This window comes from Notamacropus eugenii, chromosome 6 (assembly GCF_028372415.1).
Source record: "Notamacropus eugenii isolate mMacEug1 chromosome 6, mMacEug1.pri_v2, whole genome shotgun sequence".
Taxonomy (NCBI): Eukaryota; Metazoa; Chordata; class Mammalia; order Diprotodontia; family Macropodidae; genus Notamacropus; species Notamacropus eugenii.
The window spans coordinates 337,852,940-337,879,965 of NC_092877.1; the positions used below are offsets into that span (position 1 = coordinate 337,852,940).

The following is a 27,026-nucleotide window of genomic DNA, read 5'->3' on the forward strand; positions in this document are numbered from 1 at the left end:
TGTTTCTGTAAACTGGAACTTAAAACACATTTTAAAGCCACTGCAGTAACTTCATGGGCATCTATCTATAGAGCCTCAAAGAGAACCACTATAATTCCTACACTTTGGGCATCTCCCAATTTTTAAATTATCACTGTAGAACAGAGCAGGCACTAATAATGAAATCCTTATTTTAGTCAACAAGTTCAACAAAGTTCTGCACCAAAAGTACCGCGATTAGACCAGCCAACAGAACACTTTAACTTGATTATCTTCTATTCTCTTTTCAACCTTTTGATCAGCAGCAAAACGGCTCAAAATCAACAACAGAAGGCCAAGTATTAGCCCCTGCACTTGTAAGAGAACTTCTGTTTTTGATTCTCTAATTCTGAATTGTGACGTGCATGCACACATTACTCTACATGAAACTTCTAGGAACATATGCCGAAGCTTCAGGACAACTGCCACATTTCCTACACATGTCTGAAACTGCCTACAATTGCCCACTAACTTATTTTCCAATACATTTTAAAAGTCTCAACTGAACTTTAATAAATGCAGATTACCTGTCAGCACCCATCGTCTTTCAGCCTCCAGATCTAATGCAGCTTTTGTTTGCTGAGCATTTGGATTCCGTATGGTATGACCTTCATCCAGAATTACTCTCAGCCACCTTATTTTGTGTAATGGACTGTCCCTTCTGCTCTGAAATAAATCAAAACAGTTCATCTCAACTACTCATATGAACTCATTAAAAATGCAGAAAAGAAAAACCTATAACAAAACAGTAAGATATGATACTGAAAACGCAAATGAACACATAGCAAAATCACTCTATTTTAAGCCAAACAGTATAATCCTTGGCAGAATTTCATTTTTGATACTACGTTTTAAAATACAAAATTTTAAATCTGTCTTTGTGATGAGCAGACAAGTCAATTTTCTAGAAGCATTAGGAAACTGCATTATCAAGGTATTAAGTCCACTTAAAAAAAAACTGCCAGATATTCTCTTTATTATACTTCTTCACAGCTCCACCAAAACTGTACACAGAGTATGCATATGTTCTAACATATACTGTTGCCAATATCTGTCACCTTTGTCACAAGTACTGGAAATTTCCATTTCTCATTATTCCAACACGAATTCTCTTTATTATATTGCCATTATAAACATTTCCTTGTGTGATAAAAAAGCAGAACAAATGACTACTGAAAATCTAATCTTAAATAGAACAATTTCAAGCATACTTACTCCATAATCATAAGTTAAAATATTATATGTAGTCAATACAATATCCTGTTTGGAAAGCAAGGCAGGATCTTTGCTGCGATCAGGACCATAGTAAACATACAAATTCAAGTGCACGTCTGATTTTATATGCTGCCCAAACTGGTCCTAAAAGAAAAAAATAATTTTAATCAGTAAGTATAACACTAATCTTATTAATTTAATACTATACAAGAGCATTATATGTGAAAAAAATTAACAGTGAAGAAATGATGCATCTTTTTAAAAAATCTTATAAACATCTTTTAACATTAGTCATTTCAAATCTCTCCCTCTCTTGTGACAAAGTTAAAAAATTAAGTCCTGTCATTCTTCATGGGGAAGAAGGAATTATGTTTATCTGCTCTCTAGTACCTTCACTGGCCTTTAAATTACCCAGATGATCTTTCCAGATACATGTTTGCAGTATGTATATATTGTTCACTTAGTTCTACTTATTTCATCCAAAATCAGTTTATACAAATCTTCCTGTTTCTTCTCTGAATTCCTCATTTCTTAATACATAATAATATTTCATTATATTTGTGTACTACAATTTTTTTCAACTATTCCTTAATAGATGGGCACCTACTTTGCTTCTAGGTCTCTACTTTCACAGAGCTATGCTTATTTTGGTATATGCTGGCATTCTGTTTCGATCTTTGACTTCCCTGGCATATACAACCAGTGGAGGAATTCGGGAGAAAATGTTTTCTTGGAAAATTCAAAACTGAAATTTTATAAAGTTGACTGAACTCCTTCACAGTTCCACCAAAACTGCACACAGAGTATGCTCATGCTCTAACATGTACTGTTGCCAATATTTGTCACCTCTGTCAATCTATGTAGTGAGGTTTAAAACTTCATAGGTACTTGAAATTTCCATTTCTCATTACTGTAACATGAAGCATGTTTTCATGTGGTCACTTATAGTTACAATTCCCCTTACAACTGTTTGCCCATGTCTTTTGACCTTTCACTGGAGAAATATTTTTTGCAAATGAAACAGAAATAAAATCACCACCTACTTTTTAGAAACAACTCATTAACCTAACTACAAAAGTAAAGAGAAAATAGCCTGCTCTTTTCTCAACAGTATTCTTTTTAAAAAGTTCATTCTTGTATTGGGCTTTAATAGAAGGCAATACCACCAGACTGCTACATATGCAGATTTGCAGAAAAAGAAGAGTACAGGCATACCACTAACTCTTAACCTCTCCCTAACCTCCACCACCCCTTTCTAAAGCACCACTCCACAGTTCCCATTAGTACATCTTTCTCCCTCTAGCATATATGAAGAGTTAAGTTTGGTGAAGGTCAGGAGCGAAAGGGGATGCAGAAAAGAAATTATTTTGGCTTTTATCTACTAATTACTAACTATAATAGGTAGGAATAAAATAAAGTAACAGTAGTAAAAATTTTCATACAATTTCTTATAAGAGGGATAAAGAATACATTGAAGGGGCAGCTAAGTGGCACAGTGGATAGAGCACCAGTCTTGGAGCTTGGAGGACTTGAGTTCAAATCTGGTTTCAGACACTAGCTGTGTGACCCTGAGCCAAGTCACTTAACACCAAATGCTTCACCAGCAACAAAAAAAAATACACTGAAGTACAAAAGACAGTAAATGTTTAAAAAAGTCAAAGACAAAATTCAGCAACATTTTAACAGACTACTAAAGTTTAAGAAGCTATAAGCAGAGGAAACACAAGGGAAATGAAGAATAAATTAGTGCCTATACCAGGATAGCCTCAGTTATTTAAAAAGCTCTACCTCAGAACATCATGCAAAGTATCAATCTTAACTGAACATTTCTCAAAAAATTAAAAAAAGGGAAAAAATTATTAAGGTTTAAAAACATCACTGCCGATCCTTAATTGCCTCTAACTTGGCTTCTTTCTGTCCTATACTCTACTAACAATGTTTTCTTGTCCATAGACCAGAAAATCCAAAGACCTTTTCTCAATCCTCACTCTCCTTAGTTTCACTATAATGATGGCAATAAGAGTTAGCTTTGTATAACACTTCATATGTGCTAGGCACTATGGCATGCTTTAAAATTATCATCTTATGTGCTCCTCACAATGACCCAGGGAGATAGGGGCTATTATCCCCATTTTTCAAATAAGGAAACTGAGGCAGAAATTAAGTGACTGTCCAGGACACAGAATTGTTAAATGTCTATGGCATCCCATTGACAATACCCTTCCTTTATTGGTTTACTTTAGCTTCTGTGAAATACTTCTTTCCCAGACTTTGTGGTGAATGATTTACAACGAGGTATCTTTTTTTACTTTTTGGCTCAGTATGAAGGTGTTGATTTCAGTAAAGCTGCTAATTACAGGTAAAATGTAACAAAACTGGCACTATCCTTCCAAATCATAATTAGTGTATTACCAACCATAAGACTTTGATGACTTACAAGTTAATTTCATGTTACAAAATTTTAATATGTAATAAAACTTACAATCCAATTGCTTAAAACAGAAAGAGGACAAATGATCAAAGTTGCTCTTGGTTTCTCTTCAGTGTCAATTGTCTTAGAGCAATGTACTATGGTAGCTCCTGAAAGAATAAATTATCATCAATAGGAAACACAGTACTTCATGTAGTTTAGTTATGTTAAAATCACTCAAAATTTATAAAGCAGTTATAAATCTGAATAATTTAATGCAAAATATTCCGTTAATCCTTTGCTATTTATCCTTATGACTAATACCAATACATTGAGAATTCCAAACCAGATGATTTAAGTCCCAGGTGATAACCTGATTCACATCATGAATTATCTAATATACTTATAAATACTACATGCAAATCACTATGGTAGGCACAAGGGGAACCTAACATTCCAGGTAGAAGAGGACAGCATAAAATACTAAAATGAAATCCTACTGCACCCAATGCTTAGCAGGATAGTCAAACCAAGCTAAGTTTACCAAAAAATCAGTTTCTATTTTTCATGTTATATATTACAAAATTCAATAGGTGACCTACTGGGGAAAAAAAGACTTTTAAAATAATAATTTCATAACAAAACATCAACACAAAATATTCATGCCATACTATCATAACCCAGAACAACAATACTAACAAGGAAAACCAGAATCTCTAAAATTCTTACCAATGACTGACTCATTTTACACCCTCCTACAATTTCTAACATCTACTAAAGCAGCCTCAAATTATCTACCCAATTTGAAGTTTGTAAGGAACTCAATTCTATAAAGCTTTTGGGCATTTTTATTCTTTCCAGACCTCTTCACCAAGTTATATAGTCAATCTGTTACAATGCAGTTGTATATAAAGTTCAATGAAATATTTAAGCCCTTGCTTAGCAAAGATGTTGATCCCAGTTATCTGGCTATTTTAACTAGCAAATTCATATGCTGTCTCATATGCATTCTCAACCTAGGGGTTTTTTAAATTCATCTGATAATTAATGTTATTACAACTCACTGCTAGCTTAACCAGGCCAAGAGCACACAAATGCCAGAAGAGGTAGCAATATAAGTACAGGAACTGAGGAAGACAGATTGAAGGGTTGGAAGTAACATGAGAGGCCATCTATACTAACCTCCTGATTTCATAAATCAGGAAACAGAAGTCTCTAAATTATTTTCCCAAAGTAACATATGTAGACTTTAAGTAAAAACAAGGGAACCAATTAAAAATTGAGACTGTATTTACTTATGATTTTGTAATTTCACCAAAGGATGACTTCAAACTAAAAATTATACCTCCAAATTTCATTCATTCTTACACTGAAATCAACAAAATTACAATTAAAATGTCTTCATGGTTTCTCACAGCTATTTATAGTCCTCCAATCTGGCTTAACACTGACAAAGGCAAATCCATTTCTCTCAACTCAACTACACAACACAAAACACTATATTTTCTGCTCCAAAGATATATATAGATATATAATTTGTAATAATTCATAATATATAAAAAAAAACTCCTCAAGGTATATTATTTCTTGGCTGAACTAAAAACAGAAACTGAAACATCAGGACCACTGCTGACCTTTTTTTATGGCTTTCTTTTTTACCAGAGGGGTAGATGACTCAAGTGCACATGCAAAGTCTGCATCTTCTTTGGCCTTAGAAGATCCTAAAGAAAAAAAGGAGGGGGTATTAAGTCATAGTAAACTTTTGCAGTAGGGAACACACACAATATGACGCCATTATTACACTCTCTCCTAGAATCTGCTAACGCTACGAGGCTGGTCTGCTATTCCACAGTAAGTAACCTACAATGTTGTCACCTACATCTTGGAACCAAGAATGTCTTCAGATAAGCGTACTCAATTTTTGGATCAGTCATTAGCAGTCTGGTAACGGTAATTTCATTTCCTTACACAGTAAAACTTCACTAACTTGGGATGGTGATGGCAATATTTAAACTAAGGAAAAGCAAAAATTTTGATATTCAAAGTAGTTATTTCTTTTAGATACAATAATAAGAACTTAACTAAGTTTTTAAAGGGGCAGCTAAGTGGTCCAGACCTGGAGTCAGAAAGACATATTCCTCAATTCAAATCTGGCCTCAGACACTTATCAGCTATGTGACCCTGGGCAAGTCACTTAACCCTGTTTGCCTCTGTTTCCTCTTCTGTAAAATGAGCTGGAAAAGGAAATGGCAAACCACTCCACTATCTTTGCCAGGAAAACTCCCAAAAAGGGTCAGGAAGAGTTGGATATGACTGAAATGACTGAACAGGGTGGGTGGTAAACAGATTAACAGGTTGACTGCGTAACCTAAGTCTAAGTCTACTGAATGGCTCTGGACAAGTCACTTTTCCCAGCTACAATATAACTTTTTTCCAGCTATAATTTCCTTCTATGTAAAATGAGGAAGTTGATTAGATTCCCCTAGGACTGAACCTGTGACTTCATTGTACAGTACAGGGAATGACCAAAGAGGAAATTTTCTCAATTCAGATTGGCTACTACTCTGAAAGTTATTGTCTTAGGCTTTTTTTTGTCATGAACTCCTTTGGCAGTCTGTGAAGCCTACAAATCTTTCTCAGAATGTTTCTAAATGCATAAAATAGATAGGATTGCAACAGAAATCAATCATATCGAAAAAAAGATGCCATTTCCCCCACCCATTTACAGATCCCCTGGGATCTGTGGACTCCATCCTAAGCACCCATCTGAGAATTGCCTAAGAAAGAGTCTTAAATGATTTGCCCAAAATTGTCTGCGATCACTCTCTATATTCTCAATGACGTTGCCCTCTTTCTTTATAAAAATGTTTCAAAAGCTGCTGCGCCAGCTTCTTAACCAACTTTAGCAAAATCTAATACAAATACTATAATTTGTGAGTCATTAATTTGTTTAATAAGTCTCTCTCAACAACAACAGAAGAATAAATGTGACCTAAGTCCATGTGCAATTTAGATTGCAAGTCAGTGATAAATAAATACGTAAAATTTACTGTACTATTCTTTGAGCTACCAGGTAAACAGAAAAATACATAGAGGATACATACTTTTAATTCTGCCTTTAGACACTGACTGTTCCTGTCTTGGTCTGGCTGTAAAAATACATAAAAAACTGTCACAATCAAACAGCACATGTGACAAAAGAGCAAATCAAACAATATTTTGGGTTACCTTTCATTTTATGTGGTAATTCATTCAACTCCAGCTCTTCGGAATCACTGCTTTCAGTATACTTAACAGTGGCTTTTCTTCTAAAAATAAATAATTTTGAAAAAACATCAGACACATGGAAAGGGTACTAAACATTTGAGTGGCAAGTGACTCATTAATTTCGTTCCTGAAAGTCAGACATTTGCCATGAGGGAAGCAGGTTTCTCTTACCCTTATACTTTAAAAAAAAAAAAATGTTATCTATTGGGAAATAGTTTTACAAAGCCAAGTTCAAAACATGGCTTTCAATGATGGTATCTAGTTACACTTGGTAGTATTTGACAAGCCATTTTTCACATCACTTAGCAAGTGAAAATGGAGAGAGCTTGGCCAGGGGCACCTCTATTCCTACTCTAGAAAAACGACAATAACATAGGTTACTACTATTCTGCTAGATCTGTGAACCTCATTTATGTGGGCCAGAAATCTAGCAGGACAGAATTGACCCCTCCTCGCTCTCTCCATCATTAGCAAGGTGAGTTAAGAAAATAACTGGAAATACCATGCTGGCAAATTTAAGAAAAGGTATTAAGTCATTTCCAAGAGAAAAATTTATGTTCTTTCAAACCCCAGCACATTTACCTTTTGGGACGAGTACTTGTAAATTCTGACTTGAATTCTTCACTTTCCTCCTTGACATTTGAAACACTGGGTTCTTCACCAACAGTAAATTCTTCTATTTGAAAGTAAAAAATACATATCATATGAAGCAGTGATTAAAAACATGAAAATATATGCTATATTAGAAACAAACATCAGACCATCCTTAAGAAATGCAGATCTTAACCCTCATTTTAAAGAATTAGGTATCAATAGACACTAGAATTAAGCCATTAGATTGGTAATATTTAAACTTAGCACTTTTGGATTAAAATTTTACCTTTACACAGTTCCTTCACTTGTTCATTGTCATCATTTTCTCCATGTTTTGCAGATTTATCAATAACATGTTCCTAAATGAAAAGACTTTCTTTAATGATCATAACTTTCCAGAGTCTAAAGGGACTTCAGAGGATGTTTAGTTTAAGTCATATATGAAAAACAATCCCTTCTACTAGTAGGGTTCTATAGAAACCCTACTCTACCTCCCAAGGCATCTCAGTTCCACATCTGGAACACTCTTTACAGTAAGGAAGTTTTCTCTCACATCAAACCTAAATCTGCCCCTTCGAAACTTCCACCAGTTGCCCTTAGGCTGAAGCTTGAAACAGGGAATACTACTGTAAACTGTAATACTATTGGTTCCTAATTAAGGTAACTGGAATTAACAGGTTTGTTTTTTAAGCTTCCAAGCAAACATATAGTAACGGACTTTTTTTATGGTTACAAGTCATGTTCTCAACATAATAGCTGGTGACAGAGAACTAGAGCTCTGTCATGAACTGAGAGAGCTAAGAATTCCTCTGAAAAACAGGATTTTTTTTCTTCTCCTACAAAGTTGAATTTTTAGTGTAAAGAGCTGGAAGAGTAACTGCTTCCCAACAGCAGAGCTAAAGAGTTACACAGACTGCTTTTCATCAACATCTCAAAGAACAAAACATTTTCAGATACTCCACCTCAGTTTTTTCAACAGGAAGAGGCTTGCCATCATAGAAGTTGGTTAGGATCACTGCAATGGCTGCAAGAGTTTTGCCCTAAAGGGGAAAAAAAGTTTTCATAAAGTCCCACATCTAGCCAGAGCCTGAGATTCATTACTAGATGTCGTCTCACAATTATTTTTTGAGATGATCCATGTGCCACATAGCAAAGGGATAAGAATATTGGACCAATGGTACCTACAAAATACAATTTATGTATTTCACAGTTCCCTCTACAAACTCTAAATATATTTGTGATCCAACAAGCTGATGTTCTGCAAAACGTGACTGGCATTAAAAAAATGATCCACCTGCTGCTAGTCACCTATAAAATATATAGAAGAACTGGCTCTATTACATAATATCGAGCATTTTAAAAAATGTACTATTTAACTCTTATATGCCAAAAGCATATTGAAACATTGCTAGTTAAAGCAACAAAAAAATTTATCTTTAATATTCAACTCTTACATCTCAGTTACCTTTGAAACTTGAAACAAGTTCTAGTTAAAAGTTATTTGCTGTTATAAGTTCTTATTTGTTTAGTGTTGATGAAAAGATAGTTTCCCCAATGTGAGTCATTAAATATTAAGATATAAATGACATTAATTTACAATAAAAATATGCAGGAAATAATCAAAGCAGAAGCATATGAGTCCAGTGATTTTTTTCTATGCTTCTCCCAGTTGTTTTATAAATATAGAAACATAAAGAAGGATGAGAAAAACAGCATGGGGAAATACAGATCTAAGTATCCAACATACAAATTATCTACCACAATGTTGGAGGCAGGGTATGAATATGGGATTGAAAAGTGAAAATTATTTTCAAACACTTCATTCATTCTCTCTACTTTTAACAGAACCTGTTGTTTAGTTTGAAACATCAAGGAAAACAGATTTTACATGGTAAGAACCGTAGAAAAGATTTTTTTCTATCAAGTCAAAAATGCATTCCTCAAATCTGGATCAATATACCTATTTCTATTTAATGAGTCAGTTTTTTTTTTTAAAACCCATATTAGCAACACTACACTTTTACTGTCTCACCCAAACCTTCTCACTTGATTCCAAACGTTAATTCACATTCTATGGAGAAAAAAACCAATTAATTACCAAACCCATATCATCAGCTAATATTCCTCCAAGAACATTCTCTGGTGGCTCCTTTTCAGAAAAATTGGTAATTGTGTTATAGTAGGAGTTATTTCTTTGTTCCCAAAATGGAGGCAGTTCTTTGCTGTTTTCACGTGAAACCATCCAAGCCAATGCTTGTTTCTGATGTGGAAGTAATGGTGTTTCGATAGCCTACAAGTAAAAGAAATCCTATAAGAAATAGCATATGCCTTTTCTTTGTTTTTCCACAGAAAGTAGTTGAAAGGTGAATAATACAAAGAGGCAGAAAAGGAACTCAGAAATATCCAAAATGATATAGCACTCTTAAAACAGACCAAGTGGTTTTCAGTGTTAAGTACTACAAACTCAATACCTCAGCTGGTTCCATTTCACGAGTTTTATCATCTTCTTTTAAATCTTCAAACAATTTGTCAAATTCTGTTTTGAGCTGCAATACATAAACAATCACAGACATGCAAATAATTAAAGTGAAATTCAAAGTAAAATAAAAATTAAAAGAGTTCATGCCTTTAGAGTACCTGGCTCTATAAGAAAACATCTATGCATTAAGGACCTATGATTTCATTGCTACTTAGTGTGGGAGCTTCCCTCCTCTAGGAAAATTTTACCCTGGTTAGAGGATTAAACTGGGGTTCAGAGAGATGAGTTGACTTTTCCACGGTCACAGGTCTAGAAAAGCATCAGTCAGGATTTAAACTATTTTCCAAATTCCAAGTCAGGTATTCTATTCCACTGTATTACCCTTTCCCTATAAAAGACATAAGTAATTTGCTATTCAAAACAACACAGCAATGTGCCTCTCAAGTTATACATTCCCAAACAAAGATAATGTGGCACAGAAGTGGAGGTCAGGAGACCTGAATTAAAATCTTGGCTTTTAGTACCTACAATCTTGGGCAAATCATTTATTGTCTCTGGGTCTCAGTTTGCTCCTTTGTTAAAATGAGATTAGAGAAATCTGTAAGTCATTCCAGCTCCAAATTCAAAGCTCCCACTGAGTAACTACATTGATATAACAGAATTCTGGCAGGGGAATAAACTCTTTCACATATTTTAAGTGTATTAGGGTTCAACTTAAGTAGTTGCATTCCTGCCCAGGGGTTGAGCTATCCTGATTATCACTGAAGGCAAACAAATATAGACCACTGTATGTTGGCTCTCTTCCCCTCAATACACCTTCCCCTCCACTTTCCCCAACCTTTTGCTCTGGGAATCTGAATGAGATTAATACTACCACAGTTTCTGGAAAGGACATTAACCACCAGCTCCCATATGTCTCCACTCAACAACCCTATGATTACTCAGTTCAAAACATTCTTGGATGGATACTACTCTCCTATGTGTCTCCTCACTATTAAAATTTAAGCTGTCTGAGAATAGGTACCACTTCACTTTTGCACTTAGAACGGTGACTGGTATATAATAAACATCTAATAAAAGTTATTGACTCATTCACTAGATGGGAAGGGGAACATAAGAGGAAAGGGCATGACAACCCAAAGGACTCTAAGTTAGTTTGTGCGTGGACATCAAAATATTATCATAGTAGGTTATTTAGGACAGATAACAATATAAGACTCTTCTTAATAACAGTTCCTCTGTGCTTATGCTTTAAGCTTAGGTGGTGCATTTGTAGGAATTGATGTTAAGAAAATATCTGTTCCAGTTCAGTAACACAAATAGCAGAAAGTAATGATGTAAATGGTTAATAGGCAAGCATTGGCAAATATGGCAAAGACAACCAAAGCTAATGACAGGAGAAAAGACTACTTTTCAAGGCAAAACAATCCAGAACAGAAAAGAAGCTAACCTGTTCAGTTGTCATTTGTACAGCTGCATGAATAGGTACACTGTAACTTGGTCCAGCTCTTTCAGAACTCCAAGCACTAGTAAAGTTAAATCCTGAACCTGTGTCTCAAAAAACAAACCAAATTGGCAAATGCAAAGATTACTTTACATATACAAAATTTTTTTTTAAAACTTGTATGTTTCACTAAAAAAATCTAGACAAAAGAAGTTTAATCCTAAAGCAAACTTCTGAGAAAATAAAAAGCCTTCCTCCAACAAATCCTTGAAAGCCAACACTTCATATTTATGATTCATAAAAGCACATATTTAAATCCCAGTCATCTCTATAGAGACAGCAGAAGAAAAAGTTCAAATTTTGACATTTCAGCAGATAGATACTAAGCCCTTATTGAACTCAGGAAAACAGGGAGACAAAACAAAATTACTTTCCCCAAAATAGGCTTAAAATCTTTTCATTTTTAGCAACAACCTGACAAATTCAACCCAAATAAAAAACAAAGTTAATATGTCAAAATAATAAAGTCTTGAACTTACTTTTTGGTGGAGGTCCCAACTTAAATCCATGTTTCTTCAACTGATCTAAAACTGCTTTTCTATTTTCTTCTTTGCCCCAAAAACTCATTTGAACAGGCATAGTAAAAGCATTGCTTGCTCCATAATGGACCACCCTACAAAGATTTGGGGAAAAAAATGAGGAATATGGAAAATCCCTTAGTTTTTGTTAGCATTTTTTCCACAAAAGTACTAAAACAACTAAATATCTTCACTAAATTTAGCCTTTAAATTATAAAGGCAAAGAGAATGAAGAACTATTATAATGAAAATCCCTTATCTACCTCAACTCTCATTATTGCTAAGACTGTGCCTGAGAACTAAGCAGGAAAAAAGCAAAATAAGCCATAGAAAATAAGAGAACAGGTTAACTAAGAACCAGGATGTTAGAAGAGATAAGACAGTGCAGTAAGACAATTTCTATAATATTTCAATTTGGAATATAAATAAATTTAGATTGAACAGTGATTACAACATAATATAACTGGATTATAGGGCAACTTAAAGAAGTGAGAAACCTACCCTCCTTGAATAACTGAAGCATAAAAGAGATAAGGAAGTCTTTGAACAAGTAAGAAGGGATAGAATTGACTGAAGCTGACCCTGAATGATTTCCAGAACTAAGCACTGATAGAATAAGGATTCTTCCCACTTCCAACACAAGCTCCTTCCCGTTTCTTCCTACACTTCAGCTTCATAGAGAAGGTGTCAAGTAGGCTGAAGGATTAGACTCATAATTAAACAGGCTTTATTTCTTTGTCAGAAATACCTATGAATTTAACATATTACTACACACTATCCTATTTCTGAGTAGCTTAAAGAGGGTAAATTTCTAAAAAATATGAAATCTTCATAGTATTTATTACCACATCTTATGAGAAACTTGTTACACCAAAAGGGTCAGCAACTTATTTACAAGATCAAATGAGAGAATTTCTATAGTGCTTTGCAAACCTTAAGGTATGATATAAATCTCGCTTACTACTGACAGCATTATGACCATTAGCGTGCCAAAGCAAGGTACAACATCAAGATTTTAAAACTGCCAAGCATGCTACTTAAAAGAACTTTGAAATAAAATTTCTTTTTATAACTTACATATCCAAAGTTGGATTACATTGTGCCATTTCATCCTTTAGTTGTTTCATTTATATGCATTGAGAATGAAATAAGGGACAGAGACTGTACTTTTTGGATTTACTTCAGAACAATCGGCAAAGCAATAGGCTCATCAGGGGCTGCTCCTGCATCTATCGCTTTCAACAGCCAACTTTTAAAAGATACTGAAAACTCTTAAGTAGTTTCTAAATCAGAAAAAAGTCCAATGAAACACTACTTTTGTTGTTCTGGTTACAAGATTTCTACTGAACAAATTAATTAGAATTATCCATGAACATTTATTAAGTCACTTCACTTCCCTAAGCAATGGCAAAACAGTTAAGTGGTGTTCTCTGCTTTCAAGAAGCTTACAAACAAAAGGCCAGACAAAATAAATAAAAATACAAGGTAGTATATGGTCAGTGTCAAACGAATGACAGAGATAGGAAATGCTTGCTATGAACACTAAAGTGAATTCTTTATACCCAAGAATGTCTTATAGCATGTAGATGCTGCTTTTGAAGAAGTGAAGAAACTTCCATATAAATATGAATAACCATAAGACACAGAAAGTAAAGCTAAAGCATTAAGTGAACTGTTCTGCTATCAATTAACAACTACTCTTAAGTTGTACTCTTCCCACATACTAACCCAAACACCTAAAAAAAGTCACCTAACTCGCCATTACCTATGAAAACACCTACAAATTACAAGAAGATAAAAAGGCATGGAGATGGTGTGTGAAGAGACTAATGTTCAGCTGTTTGATCTGTTCATGAACATTCCACTTGCTGAAACTTCTCAAGACATTTTCATGGTTGATCTTCAACCACAACACTAGCTATGATTAAAGGTGGTTGGTGCTTTATAGACTTAAGAAAAGATAACTGATTACCAATCAGAAAAATACAAACAACTCCAGAACTAGCCTAAGGTATTTGTAAAATTCTCCAAACCAAACACCTACCCTTCAACTTGGGCCAGTTTGTTGTCCATGATGTAGGCCAAAGGGGCTGCAAGCTCTTTCTTTATGTGACCCACCTGATTTCCATTGACATTATTCACTTTCACTGCATTCTTGTCATATGGATTATTAGGTTCTCTCTGAAGTGCCACCATTTCATTATTATTAACCTAATAAAATATCAAACATAAGTTTAGTTTATAGTACCTTCCTTTAAACTGTACTACTCAAAGCTTACAGTGTAGTACCCAGAACACTTTTTCCGGGATTTCTGACTAAGGCTGTAGAAGGATATTCTCTCTCTCTCCCTTCTCACATAATGTGGTAAACTCTATTTTCTGGTACTGTCCTTTTTCATAGCTGAAAGAGCTAGTCCTAACCAGATAATCCTCACCCCTCCCAATTTGTTCATTTACCAAAACTGTATCTTAATTTTGTAGTTAAGAGTTTGTTTTGAAATTCCCAAAATATCCTATTTTGCTAAGACTAACCATCAAACACTTTAAAATTCTGTCACAATAGATATAGCTGTTGGAATTTTTTCAAATGCTCATTTCATCTTTATTAGTTCATCAGTGCTGCCTTTTCTGCTTTCTTTTTTGCAAAGTGGCCATTATAAAAACATACAATACTTCAGTTAAAAAACAAAAACTGTCTACTTTGTTGGTAGCTTATTGAGTGCCAAAATTAGACTACATGATTGAGGAGAAGCAAGAGCTTAAAGAAACACGTTACATATGGTACACCAGTAACAAAAGACAGAAACTCATATATGGAACAGAGGAAACCAGTACCTCTTGTAGAGGTAGATAAGGTCCAAAAGCAAAGATTCAGAGAAAATGCATGGATTAAAGAGGCACAGGGCACAGAAAGATAGTGAAAAGACCACAAAAGCAGAGCTAGAAACACTTTTAATGGGGCAGAAAAAGAAGGGAAGAGATATCAAAAAAGTAAAGGATACAATACAAAAATATTATGATAGATCTTTTAAGATACTACTGACTATTTAGCATGTAATAAGCATTTTTTGAAAACATCATTTTCTCCTTCTTACCAAACCATTAACTACCTTGTAATTAATTTAAGGTAAACCCTACCACAGAAAATTGCATTTGCTAAACATTATTTCCTTTGAGAATATTTCAACTGTAGAATTAATATCCAGACTACTAAACCAAGTGAACCATCATACTCTACTTACCACTCCTGTGTAATATCGTAATCCAACCACATGGCCTCGCAAAGTTCCAAATAAAACTGAATCTAGATCTTCATCACTAGCTATCAAGTCCTCTGGAGGGACCTCTTCAGGCTCAAAAGGAGAAAATAAATTGGAATAGGTGCAGTGTGAAAAACTTCCATGGACTCCATATTGGAATGACTGCAAATATTTCCAAAGAGGATCCCTATTTAAAACAAGGGGGGTGGGGGGAGGACGGGAAGTCAAGTCTTACTTTGCATGAAGTTGTCTTTTTTTATTAAATATAAGCAAATTGTTACTCAATATTGTAAAGATGATATATAAGGAAGGTTGTATGGTAGTGATCTGGGAGTCATAATACTTGTCTTTGGTTCTACCATTAACTGAATGACCTTGACCAAGTCCCATCACTTTTGTCCTCAATCTATAAAATGAGGGGTTGACAGGCAGCATGGTAAAACTGGAGAAAAAGGAAAAAAAACAAACAAACCAAATTTGGCATCAAAGGAACTGGGATCAATAAGGTCCTTTCCTGCTCCAAGGTTTCTCCCTCTTTCCCCTTTTAAGTGACATGGTCCATCTAGGACCTCTCATTGTCCCTTGACTGAACTACTTTTAGGAACCATTAGTTCAGAAAATTTAGTATCTCTTCTTCCTGGAATTAAGTAAAGTATTTATAGATTTTATATATCCTGCAATTTTAATGTAACGTATTCTGAATACCTAAAACAGGTTCCAATTATTTTCTTCTAAACACTCAGGTAAAATCCAATTTTAAGGAATATAACTTTAATAGTGTACTGTTTTATAAAGTACTATTTCTATATCCTTGTGAACAGATTTTTGAGAATTTTGCCCATTTGGTTTCAGTGAATCTTTTTTATATACCACCCTCTTCTGGCTCACATCAAGTACGTACACACCAAATATTCCAATCAACAATCCCTTAAAAGTCACCATCTCTAAACTTGGTCCAAAATAACTGGACCAATGGCTCCTCCCACCCAAGTCCAATACCTCTTGACCTTCATTTTAGGGTCCCATGGTATAGTTCCTCTCGTTTCCCCTATTCCTGAAACATGACCTACCCAAATTCTTTCCCCATGACCACAGATTATCTTTATAATACATCTGTCACCCCAACTATGAAATGTAAAGTCCTGCAGAATAAATGACTTCACATGTTCCTTTCCATGTGGCTGACAACCTATTTACAAAAAACTTTCTTTTAATTCAAAATATATGCTTTATATTGTAACTTTACCTGTATGTCAAAATCTTAATGAGGGGATTAAAAATAATGCCATTATAAAATAGCTTACCTCTACTATATGAGAGTATGATTATTTCAATAGGTAACAGCAATTTTAGAAATATCAAATTGATGTTCACATGGCACGAAATTTTATCAAATAGCCATTCTCCTCTCCAAAAGTGATTTACAATTAAGAGTCATTTCCTAAGCGTTTTACTGTATTTACGTAGCATATGCTTGCTACCAGTCTTCCCTCCAAACATATCAATCAGTACATTTAAATATATAAATCAGAAAACATAAACATCATTAATGACTAAGTCATGAAAGAGTACTTAACCTGGATCTGTTAATTTGAAAACTTTGCTAACTGTATTTCAATGTAATTGTTTTCATTTGTAATCCCATGTATTTAAAAAGTACTTAAGTACTTAATTACAAGTACTTAACCTGGATCTGTTAATTTGAAAACTTTGCTAACTGTATTTCAATGTAATTGTTTTCATTGTAATCCCATGTATTTAAAAACATTATTTTGAAAAGGGGTCAAAAGGCTTTATCAAACTAACAATTAGGTCCACAGAAAAGTTCAAGCACACCTGCAATGGATTTGTGCTAAGATTCTAGCAAACTCTTGCCATTAAAAAAATTGCTGTTTATATTCTACACACACACACACACACACACACACACACAAACCGCCCCCCCTCCCCCCAATTCCTTATACAATGCTGGTGCTGGATTTGGATTTTGAGGATACAGTTTTTGGTCAACGATTCAAGACTAACCAGTTCTGTTTAATGATTCAGTAGAAGTTAAACAAACCTACAGACTGAATTCTAATAATAGTTAAAATTTATATAGTACCTACTCTGCACCACGCTAAGCCCCTTAAAATCATCTCATTTGATCCTTACAACAACCATCCTGGGAGGTAGGTACTACTATTATCCCCATTTTACAGATGAGGAAATGGAAGCAAACAGGGGTTAAATGACTTGCCCAGGGTCACGCAGGACGGTAAATGTCTGAGACTGAATTTGAACTCAGGTCTTCCTGACTCCAGGTCTAGGTGTCTATCCACTCTGTCACTTATGCCTCATAATGCTACAGTACTATAATAAATCAGGATTTCACTTAAAAACATTTAAATCACAATAGTTTATCATGTATTCTCTTAATCAACAGATACTAAAAATGAAAGAATAATGTGGAGGTTCTTTCAGTTTTTTGCACATAGAACCACTTATCCAAACTATTCTTCAAAATCTGTCTGGAAACACCAATCTTTGTAAAACTTACTTTAATATGTTATGCTATTTCAAAAATCAGTACAAAAACTATGCAAAATTTCCACTGACGGATATGGAAGCAGCAAAATCCTAATATTTTTTCTTTAGCTCTCTTTCCACCTTCCTTTCAGTGCTTCAATTGCTACTCTGTGCCAATGGCTTCCAACCTCTCCCCAGATCCTGTTCCACATTTCCCACTCCTGCCTGACACCTGCATTTGGACGGATGCAACGCCAGCATTTCTACCTTACTCTGGCCAAATTAGTCTAGTAACTTTCCTCTCTCCTAGCAGCTCAGAATTCCTCAATTCCTCCATGATAATGGCATCATCACTATTTGGTCAGGCTGCTCAGTCACCTTTTGCCTCTCTCTGCTTCAACTCACATATATCCAGGCAACAAGTTTTTACAATAAATCAATAAAATGCATCCCCTCTTTTCCATTTCCACTGTGACCATTCTAGTTCAAGTTCCCAGCACCTTTCACAGTCTCTTCTCTCTACAATCCACCCAGACTCAAAGCAAAATTTATCTTCCTAAAGTACAAGTCTGTTTTATCATACATACTGTACTCAGAAAATAATAGTTAAAAGCACTTTCTATAGTGCTTTCAGGTTTGCTAAGTGGTTTGTGTACATTATTTCAAAAACTTTCAATAGCTTCTCCTTTTTACTGAATGAAGTTCAAATTCCTTAGTCTAGCATTCATACTCCTCCTCTTTCCTATAAAATAAAGTCCAGATTCCCTATTCCTGCCCAGTAGGGACTCCACCAACTCTTTCAAACTTCTCTCTCACAATTCCCTACATCCTAGAACATCTCTCCCAGCTTTCAAAGCCCAACTCAAGTGCCACCTCTTTCTGTCTCTGCCTGGCAGAGTAGGCACCAAATGTTTCTTGACTGACAACCCCTCCCACCCCACCATGAAGACACCTAGATCCAAGCCCCAGGAAAAGATCTCTTGTTAGTCCCAGAGCACCTTGCTAGAACCTTCCCTAAGGCCTCCATTCCAGGCCGAAAAGCCAATAGTGTTTGTACAGTGAATCTGCATTTTAAATGTGTTTATCTCCACTGCTAAAGGGTTCATTAGTTCCAGGGGGGCCACAATCTTGTTATACATTTATGTGTACGTACCCATAGTGTGTAAACATATATATATGTACACACACTATATACTGTACACCCACCATATGCTATATATACATGCTATGTACTATTTATACACACACCATATACTATTTATACACACACTACATACTATACATACACACACTATATACTACATACACCACATAGTACATATACATGCCAGGTACTATTTATACACACACTACCTACTATACATACACACACCGTACTACATATGTATATACACACACTATGTACACACTACCCACTATACACACTACCTACTACACATACACACACCGTACTACATACGTATATACACACACTACATACTATACATACACCACATACCACATATACATGCCATGTACTATTTATACACACACTACCTACTACACATACACACACCGTACTACATACGTATATACACACATTCTAGACTACATACACACTACCCACTATACACACTACATACTACACATACACACACCGTACTACATACGTATATACACACACTACATACTATACATACACCACATACCACATATACATGCCATGTACTATTTATACACACACTACCTACTACACATACACACACCGTACTACATACGTATATACACACATTCTAGACTACATACACACTACCCACTATACACACACACCATACCACACATGTATGTACACACTACACACACGCTACATGTTACATACGTATACATATACAGTACACAAGCACCATGAAGGGTCCGAGGACGGGTAAGATTCAGACTCCTCACCAGAACCCCAAATTGCCTCTCCAACATACAAACGCCCCCTCCCCCCCACTTCACGCTTCAGGGCACCCCAAGTGCCCGAACACTGTGGGGCAGCTCGGGCACGCAGACGGGGAGCCCCCGCCCGGGGAAAACTTGAGAGTCTACGTCCGAGGAAAACCACCGGCCCCGCATCCCGAGCGGCGTTTCCTTTCCGAACCATCCAGACAAAAGCCCGGGGCCCCGCAGCGGCGCGCGGGGTCGGGCCCCCGGGAGCTCCGCGCGTGGGCTCCGGGGCCGCAAGTTTAAAACGCAGTAAGGGGAACTCACACTTTAAAGAACACCTGGGGCGCGTCCGTCCTAAAGGGAGGTAAACAGAGCGCTCCGGTCAAGCTCGCCGCACCGCACGGTCTCTTTCCAGGTCGGGGCTGTGCGTGTTTGGGGGTTTTCGGACCCCTTTAAGCGGGACTCCCGCAGCGGGACAGGTGAGGGGCGGCGATGCCCGGTGCCCTCCTCCTCCCTCGCCCCTTCCCCTCCCCCAGCGGCCCGGGCCAAGGTCTCGGACACGGGGACCCCTCGCTGAGGGTCGGGGCGGGGATGGGGCCCCTCCCACCCGGCGCGCGCACGGCGGGGACTTCCCGGAGGGGGCCGATTTGGGGATCGGGGGACAACCGTTACCCGCCCCCCCCCCACAGCCCGTTCACCTCCTGAACATCCAGGACATGGCGCTGGGCACGAAGGCGGGGTCCGGGACCCCGCCGCTCTCAGGCCCCCCGGGCCCGCCTCGCCTCGCCGCCTCCGCCGCTCGGGTCCGGGCCGCGCCGCTGGGGAAAAGCGAGGAGAAAGCAGCGAGCGCGCCGCGAGAGGGATGCGAAGCCGAAGCTCTGGCCGCCTCTGCGCTCCGCACCTCCCCTCACCCCACCTCTGCCTCAGCTCCTGCCTCGGCGGCGGCGGCGACGTCGCGTCCCTTCCTCCGCCCGTCGTCGTCGAACGACGCCGCCGTCTCCTTCCCGCAACAAACCCAGCCCCGCGATCTGAGGAGACGGACAGCGGCACGCCCCAATCGAGGGCAGGCTCGCCCCGGCCTCGACCAATCAGCGCGCGGAAGAGGAGGGCGGCGCCCGCCCCCGCGCTGGAATTCAAAGCGATGAGTGGGCCGGGCCCCGCGCGGCTGGTTTCATCCGGGCTTTTCCCCGCCCCCTGGGTTGGCGCGCGGCGCAGTCCCTCCCGCCCGGGGGCCGGCGGGGAGGGCCGAGCCGGGGGAGGGCTCCTCGCTCCCCGCCCCGCACCTGGGCTCAGCTGCCTTCCCAGCAGGGAACCTCCCGCCCCCGTCGGCTTCCCGCAGTCTGAGCTCTCGCGAAACCCCGGGGTCGCCTGGGGACCGCTGCCCCCCGCACGCTCCTGCCCCGTGGCCCGGGACCCCGAGGTTTCCGGGGCTGCGCCTTCGGGAGTAGCCCTGGAAACTAGGTCTCCTTCTGCCCCTCTTGGACACTTAATCAGAACTTGGACGGGCCGGTTCGTTCTTTGACCTTGTGATTTGTTTCTAAAAAAGAATTCTTTAGGGAAAAAATAAACTGAAAAACACAAAGTTGCCAAGAGCGTGCATTGCCGGAGGCACGACCGTGCCCCCGGGGGCATTTTTCTCCAGCCGCGCACTTGCGGGAGGGGGTTCCCACGCCCGGCTGGCACCTGCCTCAGTGCCCCGGGGCATCCCTGCACAGCAGGGAACCTGGGCGCTCTGGGTAACAATCACCCCGGAACCGCCTTGGAACGCGGTGCTCGGTCTTCACAGCCCGCTCTCGACGCGGCTCCTGAATCCGCTTGGAGGGGCTTCCCCGTTTTATTTTGGGGTGAAGACAGCCCAAGAAGTAAAGCTTGGGACTGAAGCCAGATGTAACTCCTCTGGGACCAGATGAACACCGGGTTCAGAAGCCAGTTTTACAAGAAACACTACGGGCAACCGTGCCTTGAGTTTCCCTATGACCCTAAGGCTCCCCCCAGTCTGTTTGTAATTTTTTTAATTAATTTATTTAACTTTTAACATTCATTTTCACAAAATTTTGGGTCCCAAAGGCTCTCCCCATTTCTCCCCTCCCCCCCAGTCTGTTTGTAATCTGTCTGCCTTTTGACCATGTTTTGGAAGTCCGTTTGACCAAGCTCTGGAGATAAAGTGTTTGATGGGCACAGAGATGGTTTCGATCCAGACTCTGAATGGGGTCCGATTGAACTGACGGCCCGCGGCACGAGCTCAGAGGATCCAGACTTTATCGTGTCAGTTTCCCTAGCCAGATGTCGTCATCAGGGCTCTCCAGCAAGTGAGCCCGGGCTAAGTGCCTTTGTGTGGCATGTGGTAGGAAAAGCAGATTATTCTCCCCTCAAACCAGGCATCATCAATGTTTCCCTCTCCTGATTTAACGCTATTCTTCTTAAAATTCACCTGTACCAAGGTACTCCTTCATATGTGTGTATATGTGAGTGTGTACATATACATATATGTGCGTGTATGTGTATATATACATACATGTGTATATATACATACATATGTGTATATATATATATATGAGTGGATCAAGAAATGAAGAGAATCTTCATTTTTCACCAACATTATTTACCTATACAGAATGGACAGATACCTATCTCTCATCCATGTAACTGTTAAGATATAGTCCTCAAGTTCTCAATATACATGTCTGTATATATACATATACATATGTCATACACATATACATATTGTAACATTTCCCATATTCTCCAAATGTTATATATGTATTACAGTATATAGGTATGTATGTACACATATATATGTATGTATATGTGTCAATTATATGATTTAATTTATCATAATTTTATTTGATTGAATATATAATTTATATACTTATATAATGATGTCATGTCACATACTTATATATACATATATAAGTATATAATATGTAATTTATTAATATAAATTTTATGTGATATGCAATATGTTAATATTTAACATACACATATAAATTATAACTATGTAAACTGTACAGTGAATTTGTATACATATAAATTAATTTTCACAGAGGAGTCACCCTCGTATCACTAAAAGAATGTTGGCATATTATCATCATAATCAGTAACTGTGTCTGAAGTCTAAGGCAGGAATTTGGAATTGCTATTTTTGCCCTAAGCCTGGTTACCATTTTCCAGAGTCCCCTTTCCCATTCCCAGATTGCCTTCTATTTGGGTGGATTCCCATAGAATTTCCTTATCAATGGAAATCATTTACACATTTTGTATTTCCAGATTTGTTCCAAAAACCCTGCTCCCAAAAAAAATCCCTTGGAGGCCCCAGGATGAGACTCAGTAACCTTTCACAACTCTACCATAGGACCAAGACCATGCTTCTTTCTCAAAAATTGTTAGTTTTTGTTTGATTCCATTACCCAACACCCACCCTCATTCTAACGCCCTGGCAGGAGTTCCCATGAAACAGATCTGAAACTGCTCTGAAACACCTACTTCCAATTTTCTCCAGTTCCTGATTATCCTTATATTGGAGTAAAAATTTTCCTTTCAAAAATAAGAATAACAATCATTACATACAGAATCCTGGAATCATACATAATAAAATGATAAATATTTATTAATTGATTAAAATTGATAGGGTCATATCAGATGTCATCTAGTCTAGCATTTCAAACTGTGGGTCGTGATCCCTTATGAGAGCATGAAAAATCTAGCAACAGTAAAAGATTTCTGAAAGTGCACCAACCAAAAATTAATTTAAAATCAAACATGCAATGGATCCAAGGTGTTTCCTGGTAGCACTTATATCTGCAGCTTCACTGCAGCCTTGGTTTTGAATACACACACACACACACACACACACACACACACACACACACACACACACACACAGAGCATGTGCACTTTGCACTTTGAGTGCCCTTAGACCACGAACGCCATCGAATGCTGGTGAAACACAAGATGGGGTCAGAAGTGGAAAAAGTCTAGGAAGCCCTGCCTAGTCTAACCTGTGCATGAATGAGAATACTCTCTACAATATAATATCTGCTAGTCTTTGTGTGAACAGTGTAGACTCTTAGGTTTTCAAAGCACTTTACAAACATTATCTCACTTGACCCTCATGACAACCCTGTGAGGTAAGTGCTGCTATTATTCTCATTTTACAGATGAGGAAACTAAGGCAAACAGAGGCTAAATGACTTAGCCAGAGTCATACAAGTAGTAAGTGTCTGAGGCTGGACATTAACTCATCTCCCACACTTCAGGTCCAGGCTTCTATCTACTGCACCACCCAACTGCCCCAACGTGCCCAAGAAGTGGTCATCCAGCCTTTGCTTGAAGACTTCTGGGTTGGGGTGATGGGGAGAGTGACACCCACAATTCAGGATACTTTTAAATAGTTCTCACTATTAGGGAAGGTTTTAAGGCTGTTTTTTGCCTCTGTAGCTTCAACCAATGACATAGAGCTCTACCCACTGGGGTCATGAAGAAAAAGGTCTTAATTCCTCTAACACATGAAAATCCTCACAGAGTTTTTTAAAATGATCATTTCTGCTCCAACTCTTCTCTTCAATAAGGCTAAACACCCCTACATCTTTCTATGTATGGTGATGATGGTGATGAGGATGATAGCTAACATTTACAGAATCCTTAATATGTGCCAAGCACTGTTACCTCATTTGGTCCAAACAGCAGCCCTGTGAAGTAGGTGGTATTATTATCCCTATTTTACAGATGAGGAAACTGAAACAAACAGAGGTTAAATGATTTGCTGAGGATCACACAGCTAGGAAGCATCTAAGGTGACATTTGAACTTAGGTCTTCCTGATTCCAGGTTTATAACTGGTTTCCTTTGTAATCCTATGAATTTATCTTGCCCATTTAAAAAAACATGATTCTGAGAAGGGGTCTTTATGTTCCATGTATTTTGCTTGACTGCCAAAGGGATCCTGGACACATAAAAAGCATTAAGAACCTGTGCTTTAGATGGTCTCCAGCTTCTCAAAGTTCTTTCTAAAATGTGGCATCCAGAAATGAACACAATATTCCAGCTGAATTCTGATCAGGACAGAATGCAGCAGGGCTTTCCCTTCCTTACTTCTGGACCCTATGCCTATCCATGAAGTCTAAGGTCTATTTACCACATGGCACTATTTCACTATTTGGGCAGGTAGGTGGCACCATGAATAAAGCACCAGACCTGGAGTCAGAAAGACCTGAGTTCAAATCTTACCTCAGACATTTACTACCTGGGTTCCCCTGGGCAAGTCACTTAATCCAGTTTACCTCAGTTTCCTCATCTGCAAAATGAGCTAGAGAAGGAAATGGTGAAACACTCCAGTATCTTTGCCAAGAAAACCCCAAATGGAGTCAGAGAGAGTCAGACAACTGAAGAAAGACTGAACCACAAAAAAAAAAAATCTATGTTACTAATTCATATTGAACTTAAGTTTCACTTTTTCAGATAAACAGTTGTCTATTCTGCCCCACTCCCTCCCCCAGCATCACCTTGTACTTGGGAAAATGTTTTGTTTTTGATGTAAGGATAAGGCTTTACAATTTGATTAGTGTACAGGAGGCTCCGATAGACTCCTCATTTTATATTTAGAGACACTGCATGGCGTTGTTTGTTTCAGAACTTTGTAACTCACCCTGTGAAAACATTCTTTTCCTCCCATTTTCCACATTGTCATTATTTCTCCTTTTATTGTTGTTACTGCTATTATTTCTTGCTTCCACTCACCAAAATAAATGGGGGGGGAGGTCTGAAAAACCCAGAGATACCAACACTGCCTTTCAGTGTTATCATGAAACAATTCAGTTTCCTGTTTTGACCATGTGCGGGGCATAGAAATTTACCAGAGGTCAATGGAGTCCTATCAGGAAATTCATTAATCAAAAACATTTAATAAACATAAGTGTTTACTATGTGCCAGAAACATCACTGGACCTTGCAGATACACAAAGACAAGCAAGATATTCCCTGACTTTAAGGAACTTACCATTAAATTATAAGCATCTCTGAAAAATGTATCATTGGATATTACTTGTGTTAATGTGTGACCATAGTCTTTATTAATATGCTAATGTTTACATTCTTCAAATTGAAAGATGAATGGTGAATAGAGGGTCAGTTCTGGGTACGAGAAGATCTGGTTTTAAGTGTTACCCTTAATAGACTAGCTATATGACCAAGAGTGCTGGGCTTGGAATCAGGAACACTCATCTTTATGAGTTCAAATTCAGCCTCAGACACTTACTAACAGTGTGATTCTGGGCAAGTCATTTAACCCTGTTTGCCTCAGTTTCCTCTTCTGTAAAATGAGCTGAAGAAGGAAATGGCAAATCATTCCAAGTGAGTGGGATAGGTTTAGTGAAGACTTCTCAGATTGTAATTCTTCTTCCAGGGGTGAGGTAAGACTGAGAGGCTCAAGGTTACTATATTTTTAGAACAGAATAATTCCATATAAGGATATAAAACTGTGTAGTACATTAGGGTCTCAATGATTGGATAAAGTTTACCTAATTCTTCAATGTCTTCATTTCCAAAGGGATTGGTTAGATTTCATGTCTAGAATGTAAGATCATATTTTCAGCTAATGAGAATAATGGTCAGTGGGCGGGGGGAGGGACTTGCGTTAGAGTCTATATAAATCACTGTCTTTTCTTTGTCTTCGGCTTTTCCTACTCCAGGTGAACTGGTGTAGGATTGTCCAGATTCTCGAGAATCGAATAAATCTCTTTTCTGTCATCACTTTGAGAGGCCTCTGAGTAATTGATTTATGTAGGGACCTGAGCCATCCCACACACAAGCAACCCAAATGGGGTCACCAAGTGTTGGACACAACTGAAAACTACTGAACAGCAACTTGACAAAGATCGTGGCAATTAACCTCTGTTTGCCTCCAGCAACACATCAAAGACCTTGACCCTATCAGAAGAAGACATAGTTTTATCAATGGCAATGACCTTTGAGAAGAAGTCATCTGCTTTGCCCCAGCACCCTAAAGACCCCTAGGCTTTTCCACTTGACTTACATTAGAAAGCTCTATTAGGATATAAACTCCATGAGGACTAGGATTTTCTTTCCTTTTTACTCTATTTTCAAGGCTTTCATTCATCCAGTCATTAAAACAGTGGATGACCAGAGTTGCTGGTTTGCATTGGTGAAGGGAGGCTGGGAAGTATCACACATCCACAAAGAAGGTTCTTTACACTGATGACATCATAGGTCTGAATTGCCCTCACAAAACTTTTTTTCAATTAAGTTGAAAATATTCCCTCTATAGTCAGCCCCCTTAGTTTTACCTCATCCTCACAAAGAGCAGCTAAGACTGCATATACAATGGAGAAGAA

The 27,026-nt window shown here is 38.0% G+C and overlaps 1 protein-coding gene across 7 annotated transcripts in view; it reads right to left on the minus strand.

The window, feature by feature from the left end:
* The window catches only part of HLTF (helicase like transcription factor), a 35,089-nt gene extending 14,456 nt beyond the window's left edge, over nucleotides 1-20,633 (minus strand). For 2 of the 7 annotated variants that reach the window (XR_011969038.1, XM_072618251.1), the window contains exons 1-17: nucleotides 20,377-20,633; nucleotides 20,003-20,032; nucleotides 15,248-15,452; nucleotides 14,050-14,216; nucleotides 11,967-12,100; nucleotides 11,434-11,537; nucleotides 9,976-10,050; nucleotides 9,603-9,794; nucleotides 8,467-8,544; nucleotides 7,791-7,863; nucleotides 7,493-7,586; nucleotides 6,872-6,951; nucleotides 6,748-6,792; nucleotides 5,278-5,364; nucleotides 3,716-3,813; nucleotides 1,234-1,377; nucleotides 546-684 (exon numbers count right to left, since the gene is read on the minus strand). Coding sequence is in view for 6 of the 7 variants with exons in the window: in XM_072618251.1 (XP_072474352.1) it covers nucleotides 546-684; nucleotides 1,234-1,377; nucleotides 3,716-3,813; nucleotides 5,278-5,364; nucleotides 6,748-6,792; nucleotides 6,872-6,951; nucleotides 7,493-7,586; nucleotides 7,791-7,863; nucleotides 8,467-8,544; nucleotides 9,603-9,794; nucleotides 9,976-10,050; nucleotides 11,434-11,537; nucleotides 11,967-12,100; nucleotides 14,050-14,216; nucleotides 15,248-15,452; nucleotides 20,003-20,032; nucleotides 20,377-20,396 (1,765 nt within the window). In the remaining variant the exon portion in view is untranslated. The remainder of the gene's footprint in view (nucleotides 1-545; nucleotides 685-1,233; nucleotides 1,378-3,715; nucleotides 3,814-5,277; nucleotides 5,365-6,747; nucleotides 6,793-6,871; nucleotides 6,952-7,492; nucleotides 7,587-7,790; nucleotides 7,864-8,466; nucleotides 8,545-9,602; nucleotides 9,795-9,975; nucleotides 10,051-11,433; nucleotides 11,538-11,966; nucleotides 12,101-14,049; nucleotides 14,217-15,247; nucleotides 15,453-20,002; nucleotides 20,033-20,376) is intronic. The other 5 variants (XM_072618254.1, XM_072618253.1, XM_072618252.1 and 2 more) reach the window with 5 other exon arrangements.
* Between the last annotated feature and the right edge of the window lie 6,393 nt (nucleotides 20,634-27,026).